Source organism: Oryctolagus cuniculus, chromosome X (genome assembly GCF_964237555.1).
Source record: "Oryctolagus cuniculus chromosome X, mOryCun1.1, whole genome shotgun sequence".
Classification (NCBI taxonomy): Eukaryota; Metazoa; Chordata; class Mammalia; order Lagomorpha; family Leporidae; genus Oryctolagus; species Oryctolagus cuniculus.
Window position 1 is genome coordinate 1,931,396 of NC_091453.1, and position 23,729 is coordinate 1,955,124.

Sequence of the window (23,729 nt, forward strand, 5' to 3'; positions counted from 1 at the left end):
AATGCTTCTATGATGGTTGGCCTATTGTTTTGTTTCAATTAAACTGTAGCAGAATCTTCAGTTGTACAGCTGAACATGATGTCATTTGGCCTTCACATGGCAGAACCTAACATTTATGTATTATACCTGCCTGTTTAATACAATAAAATTATGATTTAGTTAAAAGATTATATAATAGTTGTAAATGCAGCTGGGGTCACCGAAATCACACAGCAGTAGTGCTTTATAATGGTTGCCATCCAGATTATTCAAATATGCTAATTATATTAGCCTAGACAATTTTTAAGATTTTATTTTTATTTATTTATTTTTAAAGATTTATTTATTTATTTGAAAGGCAGAGTTACAGAGACGTAGAGGCAGAGAGAGAGAGAGAGAGAGGTCTTCCATCCGCTGGTTCACTCCCCAAATGGCCTCAACGGGTGGAGCTGGGCCAATACGAAGCCAGGAGCCAGGAACTTCTTCTGGGTCTTCCGCTTGGGTGCAGGGACCCAAGCACTTGAGCCATCTTCCACTGCTTTCCCAGGCCACAGCAGAGAGCTGGATCAGAAGTGGAGCAGCCAGGACTCTAACTGGTGTCCGTAAGGGATGCCAGCACTACAAGTGGTGGCTTTACCCACTACACCACAACACCGGTCCCTCTTTTTATTTATTTTTGTCATTTGAAAGGCAGAGTGACAGAGAGAATCTTACATCCACTAGTTTACTCCCTAAATATCTACAACACACAATGGCTGGAGCAGGGCCAGGCCAAAGTTAGGAGCCCTGAACTCAATCTGGATCTCCCATGTGGGTGATAGGGGCCTAAATACTTGAGCCATCTTCTGCTGCTTTCCCAGGTCCATTAGCAGGAGCTGGATGAGAAGTGGAGCAGCAGGGACTTGAACTGGTGCTCATATGGAATGTGTTGTAGCTTAACTCGCTGCACCACAATACCAGCCCCTGTTACATTCCCTTAAGGTCACTTCAGATCTGATCCATTTTTCCTCCACTTTCACTGTTTCCTCAAATTTAAGTTTTGAATAGGGAATGATATTAATTTTTATTGTATTAAAAATCATTTAATGGGGGCCAGTGCTGTGGCATAGTGGATAAAGCCACTGCCTGCAGTGCTGACAGTCCATATGGGCGCCGGATTGAGAACTGTCTACTCTACTTCTTTTTTTTTTTTTTTTTTTTTGACAGGCAGAGTGGATAGTGAGAGAGAGAGACAGAGAGAAAGGTCTTCCTTTTCGCCGTTGGTTCACCTCCAATGGCCGCCACAGCTGGCGTGCTGTGGCCGGCGCACCACGCTGATCCGATGGCAGGAGCCAGGTGCTTCTCCTGGTCTCCCATGGGGTGCAGGGCCCAAGCACTTGGGCCATCCTCCACTGCCCTCCCGGGCCACAGCAGAGAGCTGGCCTGGAAGAGGGGCAACCGGGACAGAATCCGGCGCCCCGACCGGGACTAGAACCCGGTGTGCTGGCGCCACTAGGTGGAGGATTAGCCTATTGAGCCGTGGCGCCGGCCAATCTATTCCACTTCTGATCCAACTCTCTGGTATGGCCTGGAAAAGCAGTAGAAGATGGCCCAAGTCCTTGGGTTCCTGCTCCCACGTGGGAGATCCGGGGGAAGCTCCTGGCTCCTGGCTTTGGATTGGTGCAGCTCCAGCCGTTGCGATTATTTGGGGAGTGAACCAGTGGATGGAAGATGGATCTCTCTCTCTCTCTTTCTCTCTCTCTGCCTCTGCATCTCTGTAACTCTGTTTTCAAATAAAGAAATAAATCTTTAAAAAAAATGGGACTAGTCTCAGTGTTACCAAAAAAAAAAAAAAGAAATCATTTAGCTATATTTTTCTTAAAGTGTCTTAGTGGGCAAAATTTAAAAAAATTGTATCATAAATATCCATTAATATCCATTAATCCTTTAGATTTGCCAGTTGTTAACATCTGGCTTTACTCCCTCTCTGTTTATATGGAGAGATAAATACATAGGGAATTTATTTTCTGAACTCTTCATAGCAGGTGCAGATGTCACAGCACCTCATACCTGAATCCTTCAGCCTGCATCTCCTAAAGAATGAGAATGTTCTCTCATAGACCCACAATATCAAGCTTGTACCTAAATAAATGCACAGTGATTCAGCGATATCACATAAAACCTATCATTAACCTTCCCCCAAATGGAATTGATTGTTTTGAAAAGCTCAAGCTAGTTTTCTTGTGGAATGTCCTGCATTGTCCATCAGGCTATCCTCTCATGAATAGCTTAAGGTTACACTTTTCGTGACCAAGTCCTACAGTGCAAATGTTGTGAACGTCTTGTTGCATACATTATGAAGTCTGTACACTCTTAGTGATGCTGAGTGTGGTTAAAGTGTTGCTCCATTGTCAGGGTGCATTTTCTCCATTGCAATGAGTTTTCATCTGTGGGATGATGTTTTGAGATGGTATAAATATTCTCTTCTCAACAAGCTTTTATCTAAATATGTCTTAAGTTTATTACTGTGGGAGTTGTAAAAGTGACTTTTCTATTTAAGTCTTTTTGTGTTTTTTAGTTGTCATTCTGTGAAAATGATATTCCTTCCCATGCCTCACCACCTTTCTGAATATCACTGTGGAACCATTGATTGATTTTTTAATTTACTCGTTATCCCACTACCATTATTATTATTATTATTAAGAATTATTTTTTATTTGTTTGAAAGACAGAGTTAGAGAGGCAGAGACAGAGAGAAAGAGGTCTTCCATCTGCTGGATCACTCCCCAAATGGGCCCAGTGGCCAAAGCTTAGCGGATCTGAAGCCAGAAGCCAGGAGCTTCCTCCGGGTCTCCCACATGGGTGCAGGGGCCCAAGCACTTGGGCCATCCTCTGCTGTTTTCCCAGGCCATAGCAGGGGGCTGGATTGTAAGTGGAGCAGCCAGGACTCAAACCAGTGCCCACATGGGATGCTGGTGCTGCAGTTTGGGGCCTCAACCTGCTGCACCACAGTGCAGGCCTCTATTATTATTATTTTTAAAGATTTATTTTATTTATTTGAAAGTTACAGAGAGAGGTAGACAGGTTTTCCACTTGCTAGTTCACTCCCCAAGTTACCACAATGGCTGGAGCTGAGCTGATTTGAAGCCACAAGCCAGGAGCTTCTTCCGGGCCTCCCATGTGGGTGCAGGGGCCCAAGCACATGGGCCATCCTCCACTGCCTTCCTGGGCCACAGCAGAGAGCTGGACTGGAAGAGGAGCAACCGGGACAGAATCCGGTGCCCTGACCGGGACTAGAATCTGGCGCTCATATGGGATTCCGGCGCTGCAGGCGGAGGATCAGCCAAATGAGCCACGGCGCTGGCCCCCATAATTTTTTTTCTAAGATTTATTTATTTATTTGAAAGTCAGAGTTACACAGAGAGAGGAGAGGCAGACAGAGAGGTTTTCCATCTGCTGATTCGCTCCCCAATTAGCCGCAACATCAGGACTTGTGCTGATCCGAAGCCAGGAGCTTCCTCCGGGTCTTCTCACGTGGGTGCAGGGGCCGAAGGACTTGGGCCATCCTCCACTGCTTTCCCAGGCCATAGCAGAGAGCTGGATCAGAAGTGGAGCATCCGGGACATGAACCTGCACCCATATGGGATGCCGGCACTGCAGGCGGCGACTTTACTCACTACGCCACAGCACTGGCCCTCCCATTATTTTTATACTTACTTGTTATCCACTACCATTACTGTTCTTTTTGGTGCTCATTTTGTGTCATATTTGGGCAGTTAGAACTCTTATTATTGAGAAATTTTAAAAGCAGGTTTTTACCATAGTTGTAGAGATTAAAAACTATGTGTATGATTTCCCCTGAATTATTGACCAAGTATTTGTAATACTTAAGGTAGTTTACTAAGATATTTAAATATTCTCAGGAGTCTCACAGAAGGAGGAGGAGGAGGAGGAGGAGGATGCTTTGACTGAAGAACAACAACTAGAAGAAGAGAAGCTGTTGGAGAGAGAGAGGTCAGCACTAATTGAAACACTTAAAGCGAACTCAGTTATTTTATTGGCATATTAGCAGCCTTTACTAACTAGTATGGGCTTTCTTTATAAAGTCTTGTACAGGTCTTATAAAATTCCCTGCATAAACTCTTTAAATCTCTAGCTGATGGGCTAAAACTGGAGGTTATCATTTTTTAAAATGGACATCTTTTTCAGTTTTTGCTAATTTGTAAATGTTTTTGAAAAAAGACGTAAGTAATTAACAAACATAAAAAGTGAAAGGGCTTCAGTAAATGCAGTACACCCAAAGATAGTCACTGTTAAGAAAGAAAGTGTAGGGGCAGGCATTGGTTTAGCAGTGAGACACCAGGTAAGATGCCCGTGTCCTACATCAGAATGCCTGGCTTCCAATTCCAACTCACTCCAGCTTCCTGCTCATGCAGACCTTGGGAGACAGCTGTGGTGGCCTAAGTAATTGGACTCCTGCCACCCAGGAGGGAGACCTGAATTGAGTTCCTGGATCCTGGTTTTGGCCTGACTCAGTCTCAACCATTGTAGACTCTGCCTCTCAAATAACTACAAATTGGAGAAAAGAAAGAAATTGTAAATGTACTATACATGTATATTTATATAATAAAATATTTATACATACTTTTTTATTAAGTTATTTTTATGCTAAACATATGTGTGAGTATTAACATTTTTTTCTTTATTTGAGGAGGCAGAGACAGAAATCTCACCTGTAACAGACAGGGCTGGCCCAGCCTGAAGCTGGGAGCTGAGAACTCAATCCAGGTCTCCCATGTGGGTAACAGGGACCGAACTACTTGAGCCATCACTGCTACCTCCCAGTGTGTACATTAGCAGGAAGATGGAATCAGGAGCAGACCAAGGACTTGAACCCAGGTCCTCCAGTATGGAATGCAGGTGTCCCAGGCAGTGTCTTAACTGTTACACCAAACACCCACCTCCTATGAATGTCAGTGTTGATGCAGAGATCTGATTCAACCATTTTAATGGCAATACAGTAGCCATTATATGAATGTAGTGTAATTTATTCTTTATTCATAATTTATAGTTCTCTAATTGGTAGACTTTCGAGTAATAGTTGTATTTTACTATTATATAAAAATTTGCAGTGAATATCAGTGCTTATATAGCCAGCCATGATAATGGTCCTGTTACTTCCTTAGGAAAATGCCTAGAAATAAAATTGTTGGTTCTGTGGTTTGGATATTAGGTTGTTCAAAGTCCTCCAAAGGCTCATGCGCTAAACACTTAGTCCACAGGGTGGCAGTCTTGGGAAGTGGTAGAACTTTTAAGAGGTAGGGCCTGTTGGGAGGTCCTGAGGTTATTGGGATTGGCCCTTGGAAGGTTGTTCTTGTGAGAGAAGTTGGTTCTAAAAGCCTGAATTGGATCCAACCTCTCTCTACTTCCTTGCTCATCATGTAATCTTTCCTTTTGCATGCACTTCTGCAGTGCTATCATTGCCTTCACAAAGACTAAACCAAGCTGTCTCATCTTGGACTTGAACCTCCAACACTGTAAACCAAAATCAACCTTTTCATAAGTTAGTTGTCTGAGGCGTTTCATTTTAGTACGAAAAGCTGGCTAATGCAATTGGGACCAAAGGAAAAGTGTAAATGAAATGTGACTGGCCAGATGGAAAAGGCATTCCAGTTTGTAGTCCCTTTGTCAATGAATCAAGGTATTTACCACTACATACCTTCACTCACACTTGGCTTTATCAGATTTTAAAGCTCCTGTACTGGTTATATTTCATTGTTTCACATGTACATTTCTGAATTAATAAGACTGAATATTTTTTAACGTATTTTATTACCTATTTGTAGATTACTTATAAGTCTTGTACCTTTCTCTTTCAGGTTACACATTTTAAAATTTGTTTTGTGGGCAATGCTATGACTTGACTAAGGATATCACTCCTTTATCTGTCATATATGTGATGTATATCCTTTTACTTTCTCATCAGTCTTTACTTGACTTTCATACTATGATTTCATTTTCTTTTTAAAGTTTTTTCCAAAGATAGATTTATTTATTTATTTAAAAGTCAGAGTTAGAGAGAGAGAGAGAGAGAGGGAGGTTGATCTTCCAAATGATGGTTCACTTCCCAGATGAGTGCAATGGCCAGGGCTGGGCCAGCCAGGAACCAGGAACTTCTTTCAGGTCTCTCATGTGGGTAGCAGGGGCCCAAGCACTTGTGCCATTTTCCACTGCTTTCCTCAGGCCATTAGCAGGAAGCATGATTGCAAGTGGACCATCTGGAACATGAACCAATGCCCATATGGGATGCCGGTATTATAGGCACAATGCCAGCCCCTATGATTTCGTTTTCATGTCGTCATCTTTTGTGATGAAATCTGGCTTTGGCACCTGATTTAAAGTTTCCACCATGTCAAGATGATGAAAGTATTCTGCTATTTTTTCTCTTAGTATTGTTCAAGGGGGCTAGTTTTAAAAAGATAAAAGTGGTACATGCCAGTGTACTTGATGCTGTAGAACTTTACACTTTAAAATGATTAAAATAATAAATGTTATTATGTATGCGTATCCACAATAAAAAAAAACAATTAAAAATTTATTTTCACTTAAGAGGCAGAGCAACAGAGAAGGAAAGGGACATACAGACTGAGAGAGAGAAAGATCATCCATCCACTGGTTCACTGTAAATCCGCACAACAAAAAGGGCTGGAGCAGGCCAAATCCAGAAGCCTGGAACTCCACCTGGGTCTCCCACATGGGTGGAGGGCTCAAGTTTTTGAGCCATCACGTACTGCCTCCAAAGTTCATTAGCAGGAAACTGGATGAGAAGCAGAGTAGATAGGAATTGAACTGGAACTCTGATATGAGACACTGGCATTGCAAGCGGCGGCTTAACCTGCTGTGCCAAATTGCCAGCCTACCAAATAAAAATTTTTTAAAGATTTATATATTTGAGGCTGGCGCTGCAGCTCACTAAGCTAATCCTCCTCCTGCGGTGCCGGCACACCGGGTTCTAGTCCCAGTCGGGGCGCCGGATTCTGTCCTGGTTGCCCCTCTTCCAGGCCAGCTCTCTGCTGTGGCCTGGGAGTGCAGTGGAGGATGGCCCAAGTGCTTGGGCCCTGCACCCCATGGGAGACCAGGAGAAGCACCTGGCTCCTGCCATCGGATCAGCGTGGTGCGCTGGCCACGGCCGCCATTGGAGGGTGAACCAGCGGCAAAGGAAGACCTTTCTCTCTGTCTCTCTCTCACTGTCCACTCTGCCTGTCAAAAAACAAAAAACAAAACAAAAAGATTTATATATTTGAAAGGCAGAGTTACAGAGGTAGAGGAAAGAAGGGAGGGAGGGAGAAAGGGAGGGAATTCCCCCAAATGGCTGCAATGGCCAGGGTTGGGCCAGGCTGAAGCCAGGAGCCCTTATGGGATGTACCCCTTCTGCCACAATGCTGACCTGGAAAATAATTTTTTTTTAAAGATTTATTTTGGCCGGCGCCGCAGCTCACTAGGCTAATCCTCCGCCTTGCGGCGCCAGAACACCAGGTTCTAGTCCCGGTCGGGGCGCCGGATTCTGTCCCGGTTGCCCCTCTTCCAGGCCAGCTCTCTGCTGTGGCCCGGGAGTGCAGTGGAGGATGGCCCAAGTGCTTGGGCCCTGCACCCCATGGGAGACCAGGAGAAGCACCTGGCTCCTGCCACCGGATCAGCGCGGTGCGCCAGCAGTGGCGGCCATTGGAGGTGAACCAACGGCAAAGGAAGACCTTTCTCTCTGTCTCTCTCTCTCACTGTCCACTCTGCCTGTCAAAATAAATAAATAAATAAATAAATAAATAGATTTATTTTATTTATTCAAAAAGTAAAAGTTACAGATAGAAGGAGAGACAGAGAGATCTTCCATTCTCTTGTTCATTCCCCCAAATGGCATCAACAGCCAGGGCTAGGCCAGGCCAAAGCCAGGAGCCAGGAGCCAGGAGCCAGGAGCTTCATTCAGGTCTCCCACGTGGGTGCAGGGGCCCAGGGACTTGGGCCATCTTCCACTGCTTTCCCAGGTGCATTAGCAGGGAGCTGGATCGGATGTGGAGCAGCCGGGACTCAAACTGGCACCCATATGGGATGCTGGTGATGCAGGTGGCGGCTTTACCTGTTACTTCACAATGCCAGCTCTGATAAAATTTTTATAAAGGATAAAGTACTTTGTAGATATTTACTAGCTGTTTATCATGTTTATTAGAAAAGTTGCTTCTTCTCCTGTTTGATTCCTGTTATCTACCAAAGACATAATTATGTGGAACTATCACAGTGCTAAAAGTATTACAAAAAAAGTTCTAGTGAGTGAGAATATGAACTTGGATTCAGCTAGACCTGAGTTCTAGTTTTGGCTAGAACACTTTCTGTGTTCACATTTCTTAGCTTCAGTCTCCTTGTCTTTAATATCAAGCTAAAATCATAGTATCTACCTCATAGAATTATGGAGATTAAATGAGGTTATATGTGTACAGTACTTAATATGAGCAGATAAGGGTGCTGTAATGACTATAGCTATTATTATAGATTTCTGTTATGATGAAGATGATACATTTGATATGAAGTAGGGAAATAAATTTTGTTTTCCTGCTTACTTGAAATACTTGTTTTCAATCATATACATGCATCTTTGTGTTTTTTTTATCTTTGTTTATTCTTCTGAGTGTTACATACTATATTTGTTTTCTTGTACTATAATAAAATAACCAAACCTAGGTACTTTCTTTTAAAGATTGATTTGTTTATTTGAAAGAGTTACACAGAGAGAGAAGGAGAGGCAGAGAGAGAGAGGTCTTCCATCCGCTGGTTCACTCTCCAATTTGCTGCAATAGCTGGAGCTGTGCCAATCCGAAGCCAGGAGCCAGGAGCTGCTTCTGGGTCTCCCACGCGGGTGCAGGGGTCTAAGGACTTGGGCCATCTTCCATTGCTTTCCCAGGCCACTGCAGAGAGCCGGATTGGAAGTGGAGCAGTTGGGTCTCGAACTGACAACCATATGGGATACTGGCACTGCAGGCAGCGGCTTTACCTGCTACACCACAGCGCCGGCCTCCTAGGAACTTTATAAATAAAAGAGTTTTATTTTGCACACAGCTTTAGAGGCTGAAAGTCCAAGATCAGGAGGCCCCATTGGTTGGGCCTCATGGTACATGGCATCACAAGTGCGTGTGGAAGAGATCACATGGTGAGATAGAAAGCTAGAGACCAGGGAGGAGCCAGTTTTTTTCTCTTCATAACAAACCATTCTCATGTGAGCTAATGCACTCTGTGAGACTGCCATTAATCTCTTCAGAGGCTGATGGTTCCCAATGATTTAAGCAACCTTTCAGTGGGCCCTCTGTACCTCTTAAAAGTTCCATCACCGGAGGTGAGGAGGGGAGGTGGCATTGTGGCGTAGTGGGCAAAGCCGATGCCTGCAATGCTGGCATCCCATATGGGTGCCAGTTCATGTCTCAGCTGCTCCACTTCCAATCCAGCTCCCTGCTAATGTGTCTGGGAAGGCAGTGGAGGACAGCTCAAGTGCTTGGGACCCTGCTACCCACATGGAAGAACTGGAAGAAGCTCTTGGCTTCAGCTTGGCTGAGCCTGGGCCGTTGTGGCCATCTGGGGAGTTAACCAGCAGATGAAAGATCTTTTTCTGTTTCAGCCCTCCCCCCTCACTCTTTGAAATAAATAAATCTTTTAAACAAAAATTCCACTGCCTTTCTATACTGCCACATTGGGGACCTCTCTCACTTCCAAACCATAGCACATACTACATTATTGCTAAAAAACAAGAAAATTAATTGTATGAAAATACTGTATGGCTTTATGGCCTATTTGAAAGCAGAAGCACAGTTATCTTAAAATTATTAGATGTTAAAGTTTTTAACATTTATTTTTTCGTGGTTTTAAATTTAGGTACTGGTTCAGGTGTTTGGCATAGGTTTTAAGACACCAGTTGGAATACTTGCAGCCCACATTTCAGGGCCTGGGTTTCAGTCCCAGCTCCTTTACAATTCCAGCTTTTTGCTGTGGTGCAGCTTGGGAGGCAGCAAGTGATGGTTCAAGTGGTTGGGTCCCTACCACCCACATGGGAGACCTGAGGTACATTCTTGGCTCCTGGCCCCAGGTGCTCCAAGCATTTGGGGAGTGAACCAGTGGATGGGATCTCTCTCTCTCTCTCTCTGCCTATATCTTTATGTCTTTCAGTAAATAAAATAATTTTTAAAAGTTCATATTCCATTTGTTTCAGTTACCTACAATTAAAGTGTTCTGCACAACTGAAACATCTGTGTTGTATCCTACAATATGCATAGGAACATTGATGTATACATACCAGCCTCTACCATGACTAACAGGTGTGTTCCTGGAGTCTGTAGTTGAAAATGGAGCAGCAGGTGCTGTGGCATAGAAGGTTAAGCCTCCTCCTCCAGTGTCCACATCCCATACAGGTGCCAGTTCCAGTCCCAGCTGCTCCACTTCCAATCCAGCTCCCTGTTAATGTGCCTGGGAAAGCAGCAGAAGATGGCTCAAGTACTTGGGCCCCACAGCCACATGGGAGATCCAGAAGAAGCTCCTGGCTTCCCTGGCCCAGCCCTGGCCATTGTAGCCATTTGGGGAGTGAACCAGTAGATGGAAGATCACTCTTTCTCTGTCTCTCTGCCTGTGGCTCTCCTTCTCTGTAACTCTAACTTTCAAATAAATAAATAAATAAATCTTTAATAAATAAATAATAAATAAAAGAAAATGGAATATATTTTCCCATAGGATATTTATTTAAAATTGTAGTTAGGTCCCCAGGCTAGACATCAAACCTTATTTAACTTCTGATGTGGCTGAAGTAATATAGAACGATTTCTTGTATTTCATTTCCCTTTTATAAATTCACTTGGAAAGAAATCTAGGTCCTAAACACCCTATTATCAAATAAACTTCGGAAATATAACCCCCTTTTAAGTTTTAAAGAAATTTTTGTTTCATTTTATTTGAGAGACAGAGATCAGAATCTATCCACTGATTCACTCCTGAAATGTGTGCAACACCAGGGACTGGGCCAGGCCAAAGCCAGGAGCCCAGAACTCAATCTGGGTCTTCTACCTGGGTAGCAGGTACCCAAGTACTTGAGTGATCATTGCTGTCTCTCAGGGCATGCATTAGCAGCCAGGCACTCGATACAGGATGGGGCATCCCAAGTGGTAGCTTAACTCACTGTGCCAAACCCTCTCTCCATAACCATCCTCCCTTAAATTAGAAACTTGTGATACTGCATGTTGAGACACTTGCCACTTTAAGATAACATCATTCTTTATAATTGGTCATTTAAAAAAATAGTGCTTGCTAATTTATAACTTCTTTCATCTATTCTAAAAATCTAAAGCTTGATTTTAAAGACTTCAATTGTGCTGTTTAAGTGTTTGTAGTCAAATGACAGGACTCTTAACTGTTTAGAGTAGTAGTCCAAAGGTTTATGGCAAAAGATGCCAGGTTTTCTTAGTGCTGCAATCAAAATGTATAGGTTAGGAGGAATAATGTGTTCTGAATGAGAAAAGTGAGATATTGCTTTGAAACTTGCTACCATTTTACTGGCACCTAATCATTACAATGATTGGCCTACAGGGGAAGTTGTAGTGTCATATAAAAGAGATCACAGCCAGAGCACCTATGAAATTAGAATAGTGACTTAAGTTATCACTCTAGGAAGAGAGTTGGCTGACACTGTACTTTTCCAAAAGCTTTATTCATATCGTCTGGTTCTCTACCCCCACTTGACTGCTGTATAGAAAATATCATTCATGATATTTCCATCATTCCCAAAACATGTCATTTTGCTATCAAATGTGTATATGTGTATGTATTTGTAAATTAATGCCCATTTCTCTTTTTTGATTACATCGTTGTAATGATAGGCAGAAGTTACATGAGGAGTGGTTGCTGAGGGAGCAGAAGGCACAAGAAGAATTCAGGATAAAGAAGGAGAAGGAAGAGGCAAATAGAAAACGGCAAGAAGAGCAAGAGGTACAGTATCAATTAAATAACCAGTTAACTAACTAGTACAGTATCAATTAAATAACTGGTTAACTAATTAGTACAGTATCAATTAAAAAAACCAGTTAACTAATTAGCTAGCTACTCAAAATAGTTCTCCGTAAGAGTTGCATTTCTTGAACTTTAAAAAGATCCAATGTTATCCATTTTACTTGTTTTTAATTTTTTCATTTATTTGCCCTATATGTTAAATGTTTTAAAAAAAGTGAGCCTGAAAAGAAATAAACTTGCCTTTCTCCCCCTTCTCCCCCCCCCCCTTTGTTTTCCTTTTTAAGAGAAAGTTAAAGGAAGAATGGGAAGAACAGCAGAGGAAAGAGAGACAAGAGGAGGAACAGAAGCGCCAGGAGAAGAGAGAGAGAGAGGTGATTCCTGTCGTGGGAGGATAAATGCACTGAGTATCCTCTTAGTGTTCAGCTGCGGCCTAGGTTTGATGAGGAAGCTGTAGGCATGTCAGGGTTTGGGTTCGAGTTTCTCTTTTGTGCTGTTTTATTTGTTTGTTTGGAAAGAGTCATACGTTTAATCTAGATATATACTAGAGTTTCCTCTCTGAAGTCTGTGCAGTGGCAGACTTCTGAAATTAAAGTTTTCTTCAACTTTATTCAGTTTTTTTATAGCAGGGATTGGCAACCCCCCTGTAAAGGGCCAGATAGTAAATATTATAGGCTTTGTGGTCTGTCTGGTCTCTAGCAAACATCTAGCTCTGCGTGCTTTACATTCTGTGCTATTCTATAGCAAGTGGTATTTTTCTGAGCTTCTGCTCTCTATGTATTGGTTTCTCTAGAGAATAATATTTTGTATAGTTTCCACTTGTATTTAGATCATAAGAGATTTAAGTGCTTATGACAGGTGAGCAAGAATTGATTTAATGATATCAGGGACTAAAATATCAAGCAATTTGGAAATTTTTTGTTATTAAATCTTGGCTTCCTTTCCGATTCGGGCTATAATGGCAATTGTGGCTGACACACAGTCGCTTGTTAGAGGAGAGTCTGTAAGAAATATGTATGCATCTTCCGTATCTTTCAGAGTTCTTCTTTTTTTTTTTTTTAAAGAGTGCTTTGGTTTATTTTGCTGCTATTCCTTAACAGTTATCTATTTCAAAGGTACCCCCAGCCCACCTTCCTTGACTGATCCATCAGGATGTATCTTTTCTGTAAAATTGCTAAATTTGTATAGCATAAAATTGGGTAGCATTAATAATTACCTTACAATGGCAGAGAATGCATTTGTTTATGCCCTAGTCATACGGTGAGATAGAAGCAGTCCACAACCTTTTTTATTTATTTATTTTTTTGTGGCTCAGGCCATCATTTGATTTCAGTGCAAATATTAGACATCCAGGTGAGGCAAGATCCTGCTAGGTTTTTAGGGAGTGGAAAAAGTTGTTTGGAGCTTGTGATTTTTTTATAGAGATGAGTCAATCCCCATTTTATGTTTTTCCCCATTGTATATTCTTCCACTGAGGTCTTTCAGGGATCAGGTAGAAGCCAAGGCTTATTTTAAATGCTTCTGTTTCAAAGGAAGTCTAATGAGATATTAAGGAGAAGTAGGTAGAGAAATAGATTTCAAGCATATTTAAAGGCATATGTGATATGTGTGCTCATGTCCTGTTTAGTGGAGAGAGCGAAGTGAAAGAAGACATGCTCTGCATTCACTGAGCTGCATTTTTATTTTTTTTAAATTTTTAAAAAAGATTTATTTATTTATTTGAAAGGCAGAGTTGGAGAGAGAGAAAGAGAGAAGGGGGGCGGGGTCTTCCATCTGCTGGTTCACTCCCCAAATGGCCACAATGGCTGGAGCTGTGTTGATCTGAAGCCAGGAGCCAGGAGCTTCTTCCGGGTCTCCTACGCGGGTGCAGGGGCCCAAGGACTTGGACCATCTCCCACTGCTTTCCCAGGCTATAGCCAAGAGCTGGATCGGAAGTAGAGCAGCCAGGGCTTGAATCAGCACCTATATGGGATGCCAGTGCTGCATCCTGCTAAACCACAGCGCCGGCCCCTATTTTTTTTTAATTTTAAAACATGTTTTATTTATAAAAAGGGCACAAATTTCATATATTTCATATATACAGTCTTAAGAGCATAATGATACTTCCTACCCTCCTTACTTCTTATTTATCTTTTAATTTTTACAAGGACAAACTCAGTTTTCTTTATAATCACAAGCTTACCCCTCCACTAAATAAAGAATTCAACCAGTAGTAAGTGCAGAAACCACTGTTTTTCAGAAGAATATAGACAAGGGCTATATACGATTATCAAATCTCAGAATGTCAGTTTTGCTCATATATAGTACGTCTTTTTATACTCTGTATATTTTTATTTATTTATTTGAAAGGGAGAGTTAGAGAGAGAGACCATCCATCCACTGGTTCACTATCCAAATGGCTCTATTGGCTGGGCCTGGGCCAGGCTGAAGCCAGGAACCTAGATTTCCATCTGGGTTTCCCACATGGGTATCAGAGGCTCAAGTACTTGGGCCATCTTTTGCTGTCTTCCCAGGTGCATTAACAGGGAACTGGATGGGAAATGGAGCAACCAGGACTTGAACTTACGCTCATATGAGATGTTGCTTTCACAAGCAGTAGCTTAGCTTGCTGCGCCATGATGCTGCCCCCCTGAGCTAGGTTTTTAGGTAGGCATTTCAGATAAGTAAGAAAAGCAGACATTTTACATACAATAAGCTAGTGTTAAACGGTATAAAGAAATAATAAAGTGATGGTGATTGGAGAGGCACTTTTTTTTTTTTGACAGGCAGAGTGGACAGTGAGAGAGAGAGAGAGACAGAGAGAAAGGTCTTCCTTTGCCGTTGGTTCACCTCCAATGGCCGCCGTGGCCGGCGCACCGCGCTGATCCGAAGGCAGGAGCCAGGTGCTTGTCCTGGTCTCCCATGGGGTGCAGGGCCCAAGTACTTGGGCTATCCTCCACTGTACTCCCTGGCCACAGCAGAGAGCTGGCCTGGAAGAGGGGCAACCGGGACAGAATTTGGTGCCCCGACCAGGACTAGAACCCGGTGTTCTGGCGCCGCAAGGCGGAGGATTAGCCTAGTGAGCTGCGGCGCCGGCCTGGAGAAGCACTTCTTTAGTTTGCCTGGTCAAAGAAACCCCTGAGGAAGTGATGTTTGAACTGTCACCTAATTACAGAGAATCGAGGGAGAAGGGACTAGATGCCTGGAGGCTGAAAGAAAGCCAAGGTGCCTGAAACTTGGAGACCAAATTGGTGAGAGGCACCCGGAGGCCTGAAGGGTGGCTGGGTCACGTCATGCAAGGCCTTCTGGATTTGAAGGACGTGTTTGGATTTGATGTCATGTCACGGGAAAGCACTGAAGGGTTTTTAAGCAGGGAGTGATCTTCTTCAAGACTTTACCTTCACTAGATCATTCTAACTTCTATATAAAGAATAAGGGACTGGGGCTGGCGCGTAGCGGGTGAGGCTGCCGCCTGTGGTGCCGGCGTCCCATATGGGCGCTGGTTTGAGACCCGGCTGCTCCACTTCTGATCCAGCTCCTTGCTGATAGCCTGGGAAGGCAGTGGAAGATGGGCCAAGTCCTTGGGCCCCTGCACCCGCATGGGAGACCCAGAGGAAGATCCTGGCTCGTGGCTTCAGATTAGCACAGCTCCGGCTGTTGCAGCCATCTGGGGAGTGAACCAATGGAAGGAAGACACTCTCTCTCTCTCTCTCTGGGGAGTGAACCAATGGAAGGAAGACACACTCTCTCTCTCTCTCTCTCTCTCTCTCTCTCTCTGTCTTTCTCTCTTTGTCTCTGCCTCTCCTCTCTGTGTAACTGAGTTTCAAAAAAAAAAAAAAAAGAAAGAAAAAGAAAAAAGAATAGGGGATGGGGAGCAATGACCAAGGCGGCGAGGGTAGCAATAGGTGGCCATTGAGAAGGCTGAGAGCAGATGATGGTTTGCCTAGGGTAGTGCTTGATTAAGAGAAGGGCACAGATTTTGGCTGTGCTGAAGACAGACTCTAATGGACTCTAGTTGGTAATTTGAGTGGGAGGAAGGAAAAGAAAAGGGAGGGGAATTCCTGTCATATTTTTTCAGTTTTTACTTTGAACACGTGGGTAAATGGCAGTGCAGTTTGTTGAGAAGGGCTTTTAGGTGATTGGGAAAAAGGAGTAAAGCAGCACAGGAGTTCTGTTGTGAGCATCACACGTTACCAAGGAAAGTTGTGTGACCAGGTAGAGTTAGCAAGTAAGCAGGGAGGTGAAAGCCTTAGGTAATGCTTTAAGGGGCAAGGGAAGACAAATCTGTCAATCATAATTAAAAACTTCTTTAAGTGGCTATTTTACTGGCATATTGTAGGGCTTCCTTTGCTTTATCGAAAAGTTTGACTCCTAATTACTACTGGTCTTGTCATATTTTATTTTCAGTTAAATGGTTATGTTTCAGGTAACATTGTATTTTATAATATTCACTAATACTTTATCTTAAAAGCTAGAAAGTGATATTTATCTTAAAATATATTAAACTGTTACTGAAACTTATAAGATTTTACTATGAATATTTTGCAATGTGATCTATAAGATTTTCCATTTAAATAAAAATTCTCAGCTATACAAAGGTACTTCAAGAAGTTCATGGAAATAGAATTAAAAGATAAGTTTATTTTAGTGCTAAAAAATTGAAACCTGGGGTTTGCATGGTGGCATAGCAGGTAAAAGCTGCTGCCTGCAGTGCTGGCATCCCATCTGGGTGCTGGTTCCTGTCCCAGCTGCTCCACTTCTGATCCAGCTCCCTGATAATGGCCTAGGAAAAGCAACGGAAGATGGCCCAAGTGCTTGGGCACCTGCTACCTACATGGGAGACCTGACTCAGCCCTGGCTGTTGCGAGTATTTGGGGGTGTAAACTGGCAGATGGAAGATCTGTCTATTCACTGTGCCTTTCAAATAAATAAAATAGGTAAATCTTTAAAAAAAGAAAACAAACATGTTTTAATTCCCTTTTTCATTAACTTTTTGAAGTCCCCTCATTCAGCCTTCGAAAGCTTTTCAGAAGATCTATGCTTAGAAAACAAAATTGAAACCTGAAATTGTGTGTGTGTGTGTTTTAATTGTTAAATATGGGATTCTTAACCAGAGAAACCAGCTGTGACTTACCTGATTCCTAGGTTTTCATTAGAACTGTGTTTGCACCATTTGTAGGAAGCTGTGAAGAAGATGCTGGATCAGGCTGAAAATGAGGTATTTTCAAAATGTTTCAATAAAAATTTGTGATCAATTAATATTTCTTTAGAAATAATAGTTCCAGTAAGATTAGTTTTGTGGTAGACTATTTTGATCACATCTGGGTATCTGGAAACACTTTGAGGCCCTTTGATCTGTACAATAGAAGTTTACTGATAAGCAGTAATTGGTACTGAATCACCCCCAGAGATTATACTTACTTTATAGTACTGAAAGTGTATGGAAGCAACATCACATGCTGTTAGCCCCAAATGGACAGTTGACCTTGATTCAGAATAACTTTTACTTCTCTCAGTGGTGTTTCTCTAATAAGTCCTTAGATCATTTTTGAAATGAATGGATAGAAGGAGAATCTAGTGACTGTCCCTGGCAGCAGTAGTGATGTCTGATCCAGGAAAGTGATGCAGAGTCAAGAGGGAAATACAGCTCACATCTGGGGACAATTGTTTCTAGAGCTTTGATTGCCTGTTAAAACTTAAGTGGTTTTTTCCTTAGGCCAGTTTTTTTTTTTTGATGGAAATATTTGAATATATTTTGAAACATTTAATCTGGCATGGTCTCTTACACATCAGTAAAATTATGGTTATTTTCAACAGTTGGAAAATGGTACCACATGGCAAAACCCAGAACCACCCATGGATTTAAGAATAATGGAGAAAGATCGAGCTAACTGTCCATTCTACAATAAAACAGGAGCTTGCAGATTTGGAGATAGGTAACTCATTTTGATTTATCCTGTCAGAATGAAGTGATTGAAAATGTCAAGGTTTTGAGTTCTCTTTTTGGGAGAGGTACTGGCTTTAGTTTTAAATGTTTATCAGATATCTGCTGCCTTCTTGCTGCTGCTCCATTTGCCCATCTGGTTGTCCTCTGTTCCTTCCATCCCTGTTCCCTGAGTGGGCTTAGCTGAGTTCTTTGGAAGTGCTAAATTTGCATACTGCATCTTTAGACTTTCTGTTTATTTTTTTTCTATGCTTGTATAGTCCATGGTAGACAACTTGGATGGGGAAATAATATATTTGAAGAGGTTGGAACAGTCTGGCTTCTATTTTTTGATGGCAAACACACTGCCCCAAGCAGGCTTTTAAAACTTGGCATGTGGGGTATGCACTGTGGTACAGCAGGTAAAACTGCTACTTGAGGGACCACAGCTGTGGCACAGTGGATTGAGCTGCCGTCTGCAGTGCCAGCATCGCATATGGGTACCAGTTCACGTTCTGGCTGCTTGACTTCTGATCCAGCTCCCTGCTGATTTGCCTGGGAGTACAGTGGAGGATGGCCTGGGTCCTTGGACCTCTGTACTCACATGGGTGACATGGTGGAAGCTTTTGACTCCTTTGACCTGGCTGCCATCTGGGGAGTGAACCAGCAAAAGGAAGATCTCTTTCTCTATATATAACTCTGCCTTTCAAATAAATAAATACATCTTAAAAACAAAAACAAGAACAAAACTGCTACTTGGGATGACAGCATCCCATATCAGAGTGCTTGTTTGATACCTGACTACTCTGCTTCTGACCCAGCTTCTTTCTATAGCACCTGGGAAGGCAGCAAATCATGACCCAAGTGGTTGGGTTCCTGCCACTTACGTGGGAGACCCAGATACAGTTTTAGGATTCTGGCTTTGACTTGGTCCAGATCCAGCTGTTGTGGGCATTTGGGGAGTGAACCAGCCAATTGAAGATTCTCTTCCTCTCTTTCAAACAAATACGTTTTTTAAAATATTTATCTGAAAGGCAGAGTTACATCAAGGTAGAGGCGAAGAGAGAAAGACAGAGAGAGACAGCGATATTCTATTCACTAGTTTACTTCCCAGATGGCTGTAATGGTGGGAACTGAGCTGATCTGAAGCCAGGAGCAAGGAGCTTCTCCTAGGACTCCCATGCAGGTGCAGGGGCCTAAGCACTTGGGTCATCTTTTTCTGCTTTCCTAGGCCATAGCAGAGAGCTCGATCAGAAGTGGATCAGCCGGGATTTGAACCGGTGCCCATATGGGATGCTGGCACAGCAGGTGGAGGCTTAGCTCACTACTCCACAGCACCAGCCCTATAAATAAATATTTTAAAAAGGAATATCTGTGAACAGATCAGAGTAGAGGAAAAGTATGTGTGTTAGAGAGAGAGAGAGAGAAAGATCCACCTGCTGGTTCACTTTTCAAATGTCCACCATAGCCAGGGCTGGGCCAGTGTGAAGCTAGGAGTTTATAATTCAATCCAGGTTTCTCACATGGGTGGGAAGCTATCACCTGCTACCTTCCAGGGTGTGCATTAGCAGGAAGCTGGAATTGGAAGGAGAGCCAGGACTTAAACCAGGCATACTGATCAGGGATGCAGGTATCCAAGCAGCATCCTTTTTTTTTTTTTTAAAGATTTATTTTATTTGAAAGTTAGAGTTACTGAGAGGCAGAGGCAGAGAGAGAGAGTTCCTCCATCTGCTGGTTCATTCCCCAAATGGCCACAACGGCCAGAGCTGCGCCGATCCAAAGCCAGGAGTCTGGAGCTGCTTCCGGGTCTCCCACGTGGGTGCAGGGACCCAACGACTTGGGCCATCTTCCAGGGCATTCCCAGGCACATTAACAGGCAGCTGGATCGGAAGTGGTGCAGCCGGGACATGAACTGGCGCCCATGCAGGATGCCAGCACTGCAGGCGGCAGCTTTACCCACTATGCCGGAGTGCTGCCCACCCCCCAAGTGGCATCTTAACCACTGCGCCAAGCCTCCATCCCTGAAAAAATTCACTGTCATCTGTTAATATGCTCAGACTCTGGAGGAGACCCATGGGTTCAAAATCTGGCTTCGATGACTGACTTTGGGAAAGTTACTTAAGCCCTGTGATCCTTAATTCTCTTGTCTGTGAAATGAGCATTAAATATAGTATCACCCTTGTGAGAGGCTTTGCAGCGAAGCGAATGGATAAATGCGTGGTGAACACCAGCTGAGTGCTGGGACTGTCATCCTTCGGTGTCCATGGTTTCAGGACTCCTCTGCTTTGCCATGGATACTAAAATCTGAGGATGCTCACATTGATTCATACATCAGATGGCCTACTATTTGCATGTCACCTACATATGCCCTCCTATATACTTGAAATTATCTCCAGATTACTTATAAACCTAATACAACTTAAATGTTATATAAATAGTTGTTATACTGTATTATTTAGGGAATAATTATGATAAAAAAGCTTTGTACATGTTCAGTACAGATGCAGTTTGTTCTGAATATTTTCCATCTGCAATTGGTTGAATCTTCGGATGTGGGAATTGCAGATATGGAGGGCCAGCGGTATTTTCATTGTTGTTATTGTTGCCATTCTTCTTGACCTCTGCCTCTTTTGGATCCATGTTTTTTTTTAATTAATTTATTTTAAAAATGTACTTGAGAGACAGAGCGCTCCTATCTGCAGGTTTACTCTCCGAATGCCTGCAGTGGCCCTGTGCCGGGAGCCAAAGCTGGGAGCTAGGAACTCAATACCTGGGTACAGGGACCCAACAACTTGAGCCGTCACCTGCTACCTCCCAAGACGCACATTAGCAGGAAGCTAGAATCAGAAGTGGAGCTGGGACTCCACCCCAGACATTCTGAAATGGAATGCAGGCATCTCAAGGGCATCTCAAGTGCTAGGCCAAGTGCCTGCCCTGGTGCAAGAAAATTTTGAAATCTGTGCATAGCTTTTTTCATAATGTCCATTTTCATGGACTTTTTGAAGAACTTGTATGCATGCGTTTCAAAAAATTTTGCAACAAAAATAAACTTTTTAAAAATTTTGTTATACAAGTTTGATATATTTCATATTAAATTCCATTTTCCAAAAAAATTTTGAAGTATCCTCATATATGAAAACCTAATATTGATCTCTTAAGTCATTTAGCAACTCTTTAGCAAATACCTACTGTATGGCCAGGTAATTGTGACTTTTATAATTTGGCTTGTTTGTTGAATGAACAACTCAAAGTAGGTAAAAACTCCTAATGGCAAATGAATCCATCTGAGGAAAATCTAATTATTACTAATTTTCCACAGGAGGCCTAATTTTACTATTAATGTTCTATTAATCCTAAAAAAGAATATGAATAGGAAAATTCATGTGTATGCAGTGTGAAACTATATGCATCTTTCAGGTCTATTTTAGTTAATAAAATCATCATGCTATGAATTATTTTCCTTCTTTGAAAATGTGAGCTTTCTCTGTCTTTTTTAAACCTTTATACCATTTCTTATTTTTCAAGAATAGTGGTTCTCAGCCGTGAGTGCATATTAGAACCATTTAAAAAGTTTTTAAAAAGTGTGTACACGGGGCCAGTGCTGTGGTACAATGGGTTGAGCCACTACTTGCAGTGCTGGCATCCCATATAGGCGCTGGTTCAAGTCCTGGCTGCTGCACTTCAGATCCAGCTCCCTCCTGGCACACCTGGGAAAGCAGTGGAAGATGCCCCAAGTGCTTGGGCCCTGGCACCCATGTGGGAGACCCGGAAGCTCCAGGCTTTGGCCTGGCCTAGTCGCAGCCGTTGTGGCCACTTCTGGAGTGAACCAACAGATAGAAGATCTCTGTCTTTCTCTGTAACTCTCCTTTTCAAATCAATCAGTCAAAGGAAACAATGCCTGCAGGTGGCAGAGCCAGGAACTGGAAACACTATCCAGGTCTCCCTTGTTGGGGGCAGGAGTCCAGTTAGTTGATCCATTGCTGGTGCCTCCCAGGGTCTGTACTGACAGGAAGCTGGAGTCAAGAGCTAGAGCCGGGACTCGAACTCTGGCACTCCAAGAGGGGACCATAGGTTTCTTAACTATTGGGCTAAATTCCCACTCCTTTTTCACTTTTTACAGAGCCTCACTGACTTCCTCCAGAGCTACAGCTGTTCTCTTCTGTTGTTAAGGTTTGCAACATAATCATAGAAACACTTCTGTAACATAAGCATTTCTTTTTTTAAAAAAGATTTATTTCTTTATTTGGAAATCAGAGTTACACAGAGAGAGAAGGAGAGGCAGAGAGAGACAGAGAGGTCTTCCATCCACTGGTTCACTCTCCAGATGGCTGCAACAGCTGGAGCTGCGCCGATCCAAAGCCAGGAGCCAGGAGCTTCTGCTGGGTCTCCCACACGGGTGCAGGGACCTAAGGACTTGGGCCATCTTCTACTGCTTTCCCACACCATAGCAGAGAGCTGGATCAGAAGTGGAGCAGCTGGGACTCAAACCGGTGCCCGTATGGGATGCCCACACTGCAGGCAGTGTCTTTATCCACTAAGCCACAGTGCCGGCCCCCTAAGCATTTCTTTTTCTTGTAGTTACTACAGTGTTCAATTCTCAAACCTTTTTGAAATAGATATTTTTTGGAAGTCGAAATTGAGGGGATTTCTGTTATTTCTTTAGAACAAAATCACTGATGGAAGGTAAAACAGTTGTGTATTTATTTATACCTCACCTAGTTCGAGAAGTATTTAAAGAAGGCTCATGATCTACTGCATTAAGTTAAAATAGAAAAAATGGAAAGCAAGAACGGGCGAGAAAGTGAGTTATTGTGAGTATGTGATGCTTTTGACTCTGGATTTTAACTCACCCCAGGCAGATAATGAGCTATGTGTATAGATCTTATCAGAAGAGAGAACAAGTGGTATCTCTGGAAAGAGATTTTCCTGGCACCAGATTTGAAATATTTCTTCCATGGAATATTGTATAAAGACATTCAGCAAAAAGGTAGACAATAACTTTGATGTTTTGTAACAGTACATACATAATTTTCATGAGAATGTTCAGCAGTGACCTTGATCAATGATTGCAGCCTAACTTTAGAGTGCTTTGTGGTGGTTCTATGAAGACCAAAGGCAGTGGGTACTGGGAGTGCTCCATTGAGAAAGAGGAATAGTCAGTTACCTATCCCTGAGGAGGTGTTGGATAGCCACACCATTTATTGGCCATGCGTGGGCTAAGGTAGTGTTCGATTTTGTGTTTTTGTGACAGTCTGACTTGATGGCTCAAGTATCAGGGTAATGGGTAAATAGCATGCGCTCAATCAGTGGTTCTCAAACATGGTTCACCTTGAACATCAGGTGGGTTCTCTACCTCTTGAGATCTGAACATACGTTCTGGACAGAATCCAAGAAATCTCAATTTTCCCACCGTCATCCTGAGAACCACACAGGCTTGCTCTCACAGCTTTAAAAGGCTTCCCCAAATCGCTTCTCAGCCGACTCCTCAGGAGGAGCAGGGCTGACCTTTGAGCCCACTCAGATTCTGAGACTGTTTCCACGCAATGTGGGGAATTTCCCTACACAGGAATTTTGGCTCTGTTCTAAAAACTGACGTGTGCTCGTTTGCCACCCTGGGAAGTAGGGCAAGTTCATTCCAATCTAAGAATCCTGTGAGCAGAATTTTTTTTTTTTTTTTGCAGGCAGCGTTAGACAGTGAGAGAGACAGAGAGAAAGGTCTTCCTTCCATTGGTTCACCCCCTAAATGGCCGCTACTGCCAGAGCTGTGCTGATCTGAAGCCAGGAGCCAGGTGCTTCCTCCTGGTCTCCCATGCGGGTGCAGGGCCCAAGCACTTGGGCCATC

The 23,729-nt window shown here is 42.9% G+C and overlaps 1 protein-coding gene across 1 annotated transcript in view; it reads left to right on the forward strand.

The window, feature by feature from the left end:
- The window catches only part of ZRSR2 (zinc finger CCCH-type, RNA binding motif and serine/arginine rich 2), a 36,676-nt gene that overhangs the window by 1,437 nt on the left and 11,510 nt on the right, over window positions 1–23,729 (forward strand). Inside the window, exons 3-7 of the mRNA XM_008272380.4 lie at window positions 3,882–3,972; window positions 11,859–11,967; window positions 12,273–12,359; window positions 17,144–17,182; window positions 17,782–17,900. Coding sequence (XP_008270602.2) covers window positions 3,882–3,972; window positions 11,859–11,967; window positions 12,273–12,359; window positions 17,144–17,182; window positions 17,782–17,900 — 445 coding nt within the window. The remainder of the gene's footprint in view (window positions 1–3,881; window positions 3,973–11,858; window positions 11,968–12,272; window positions 12,360–17,143; window positions 17,183–17,781; window positions 17,901–23,729) is intronic.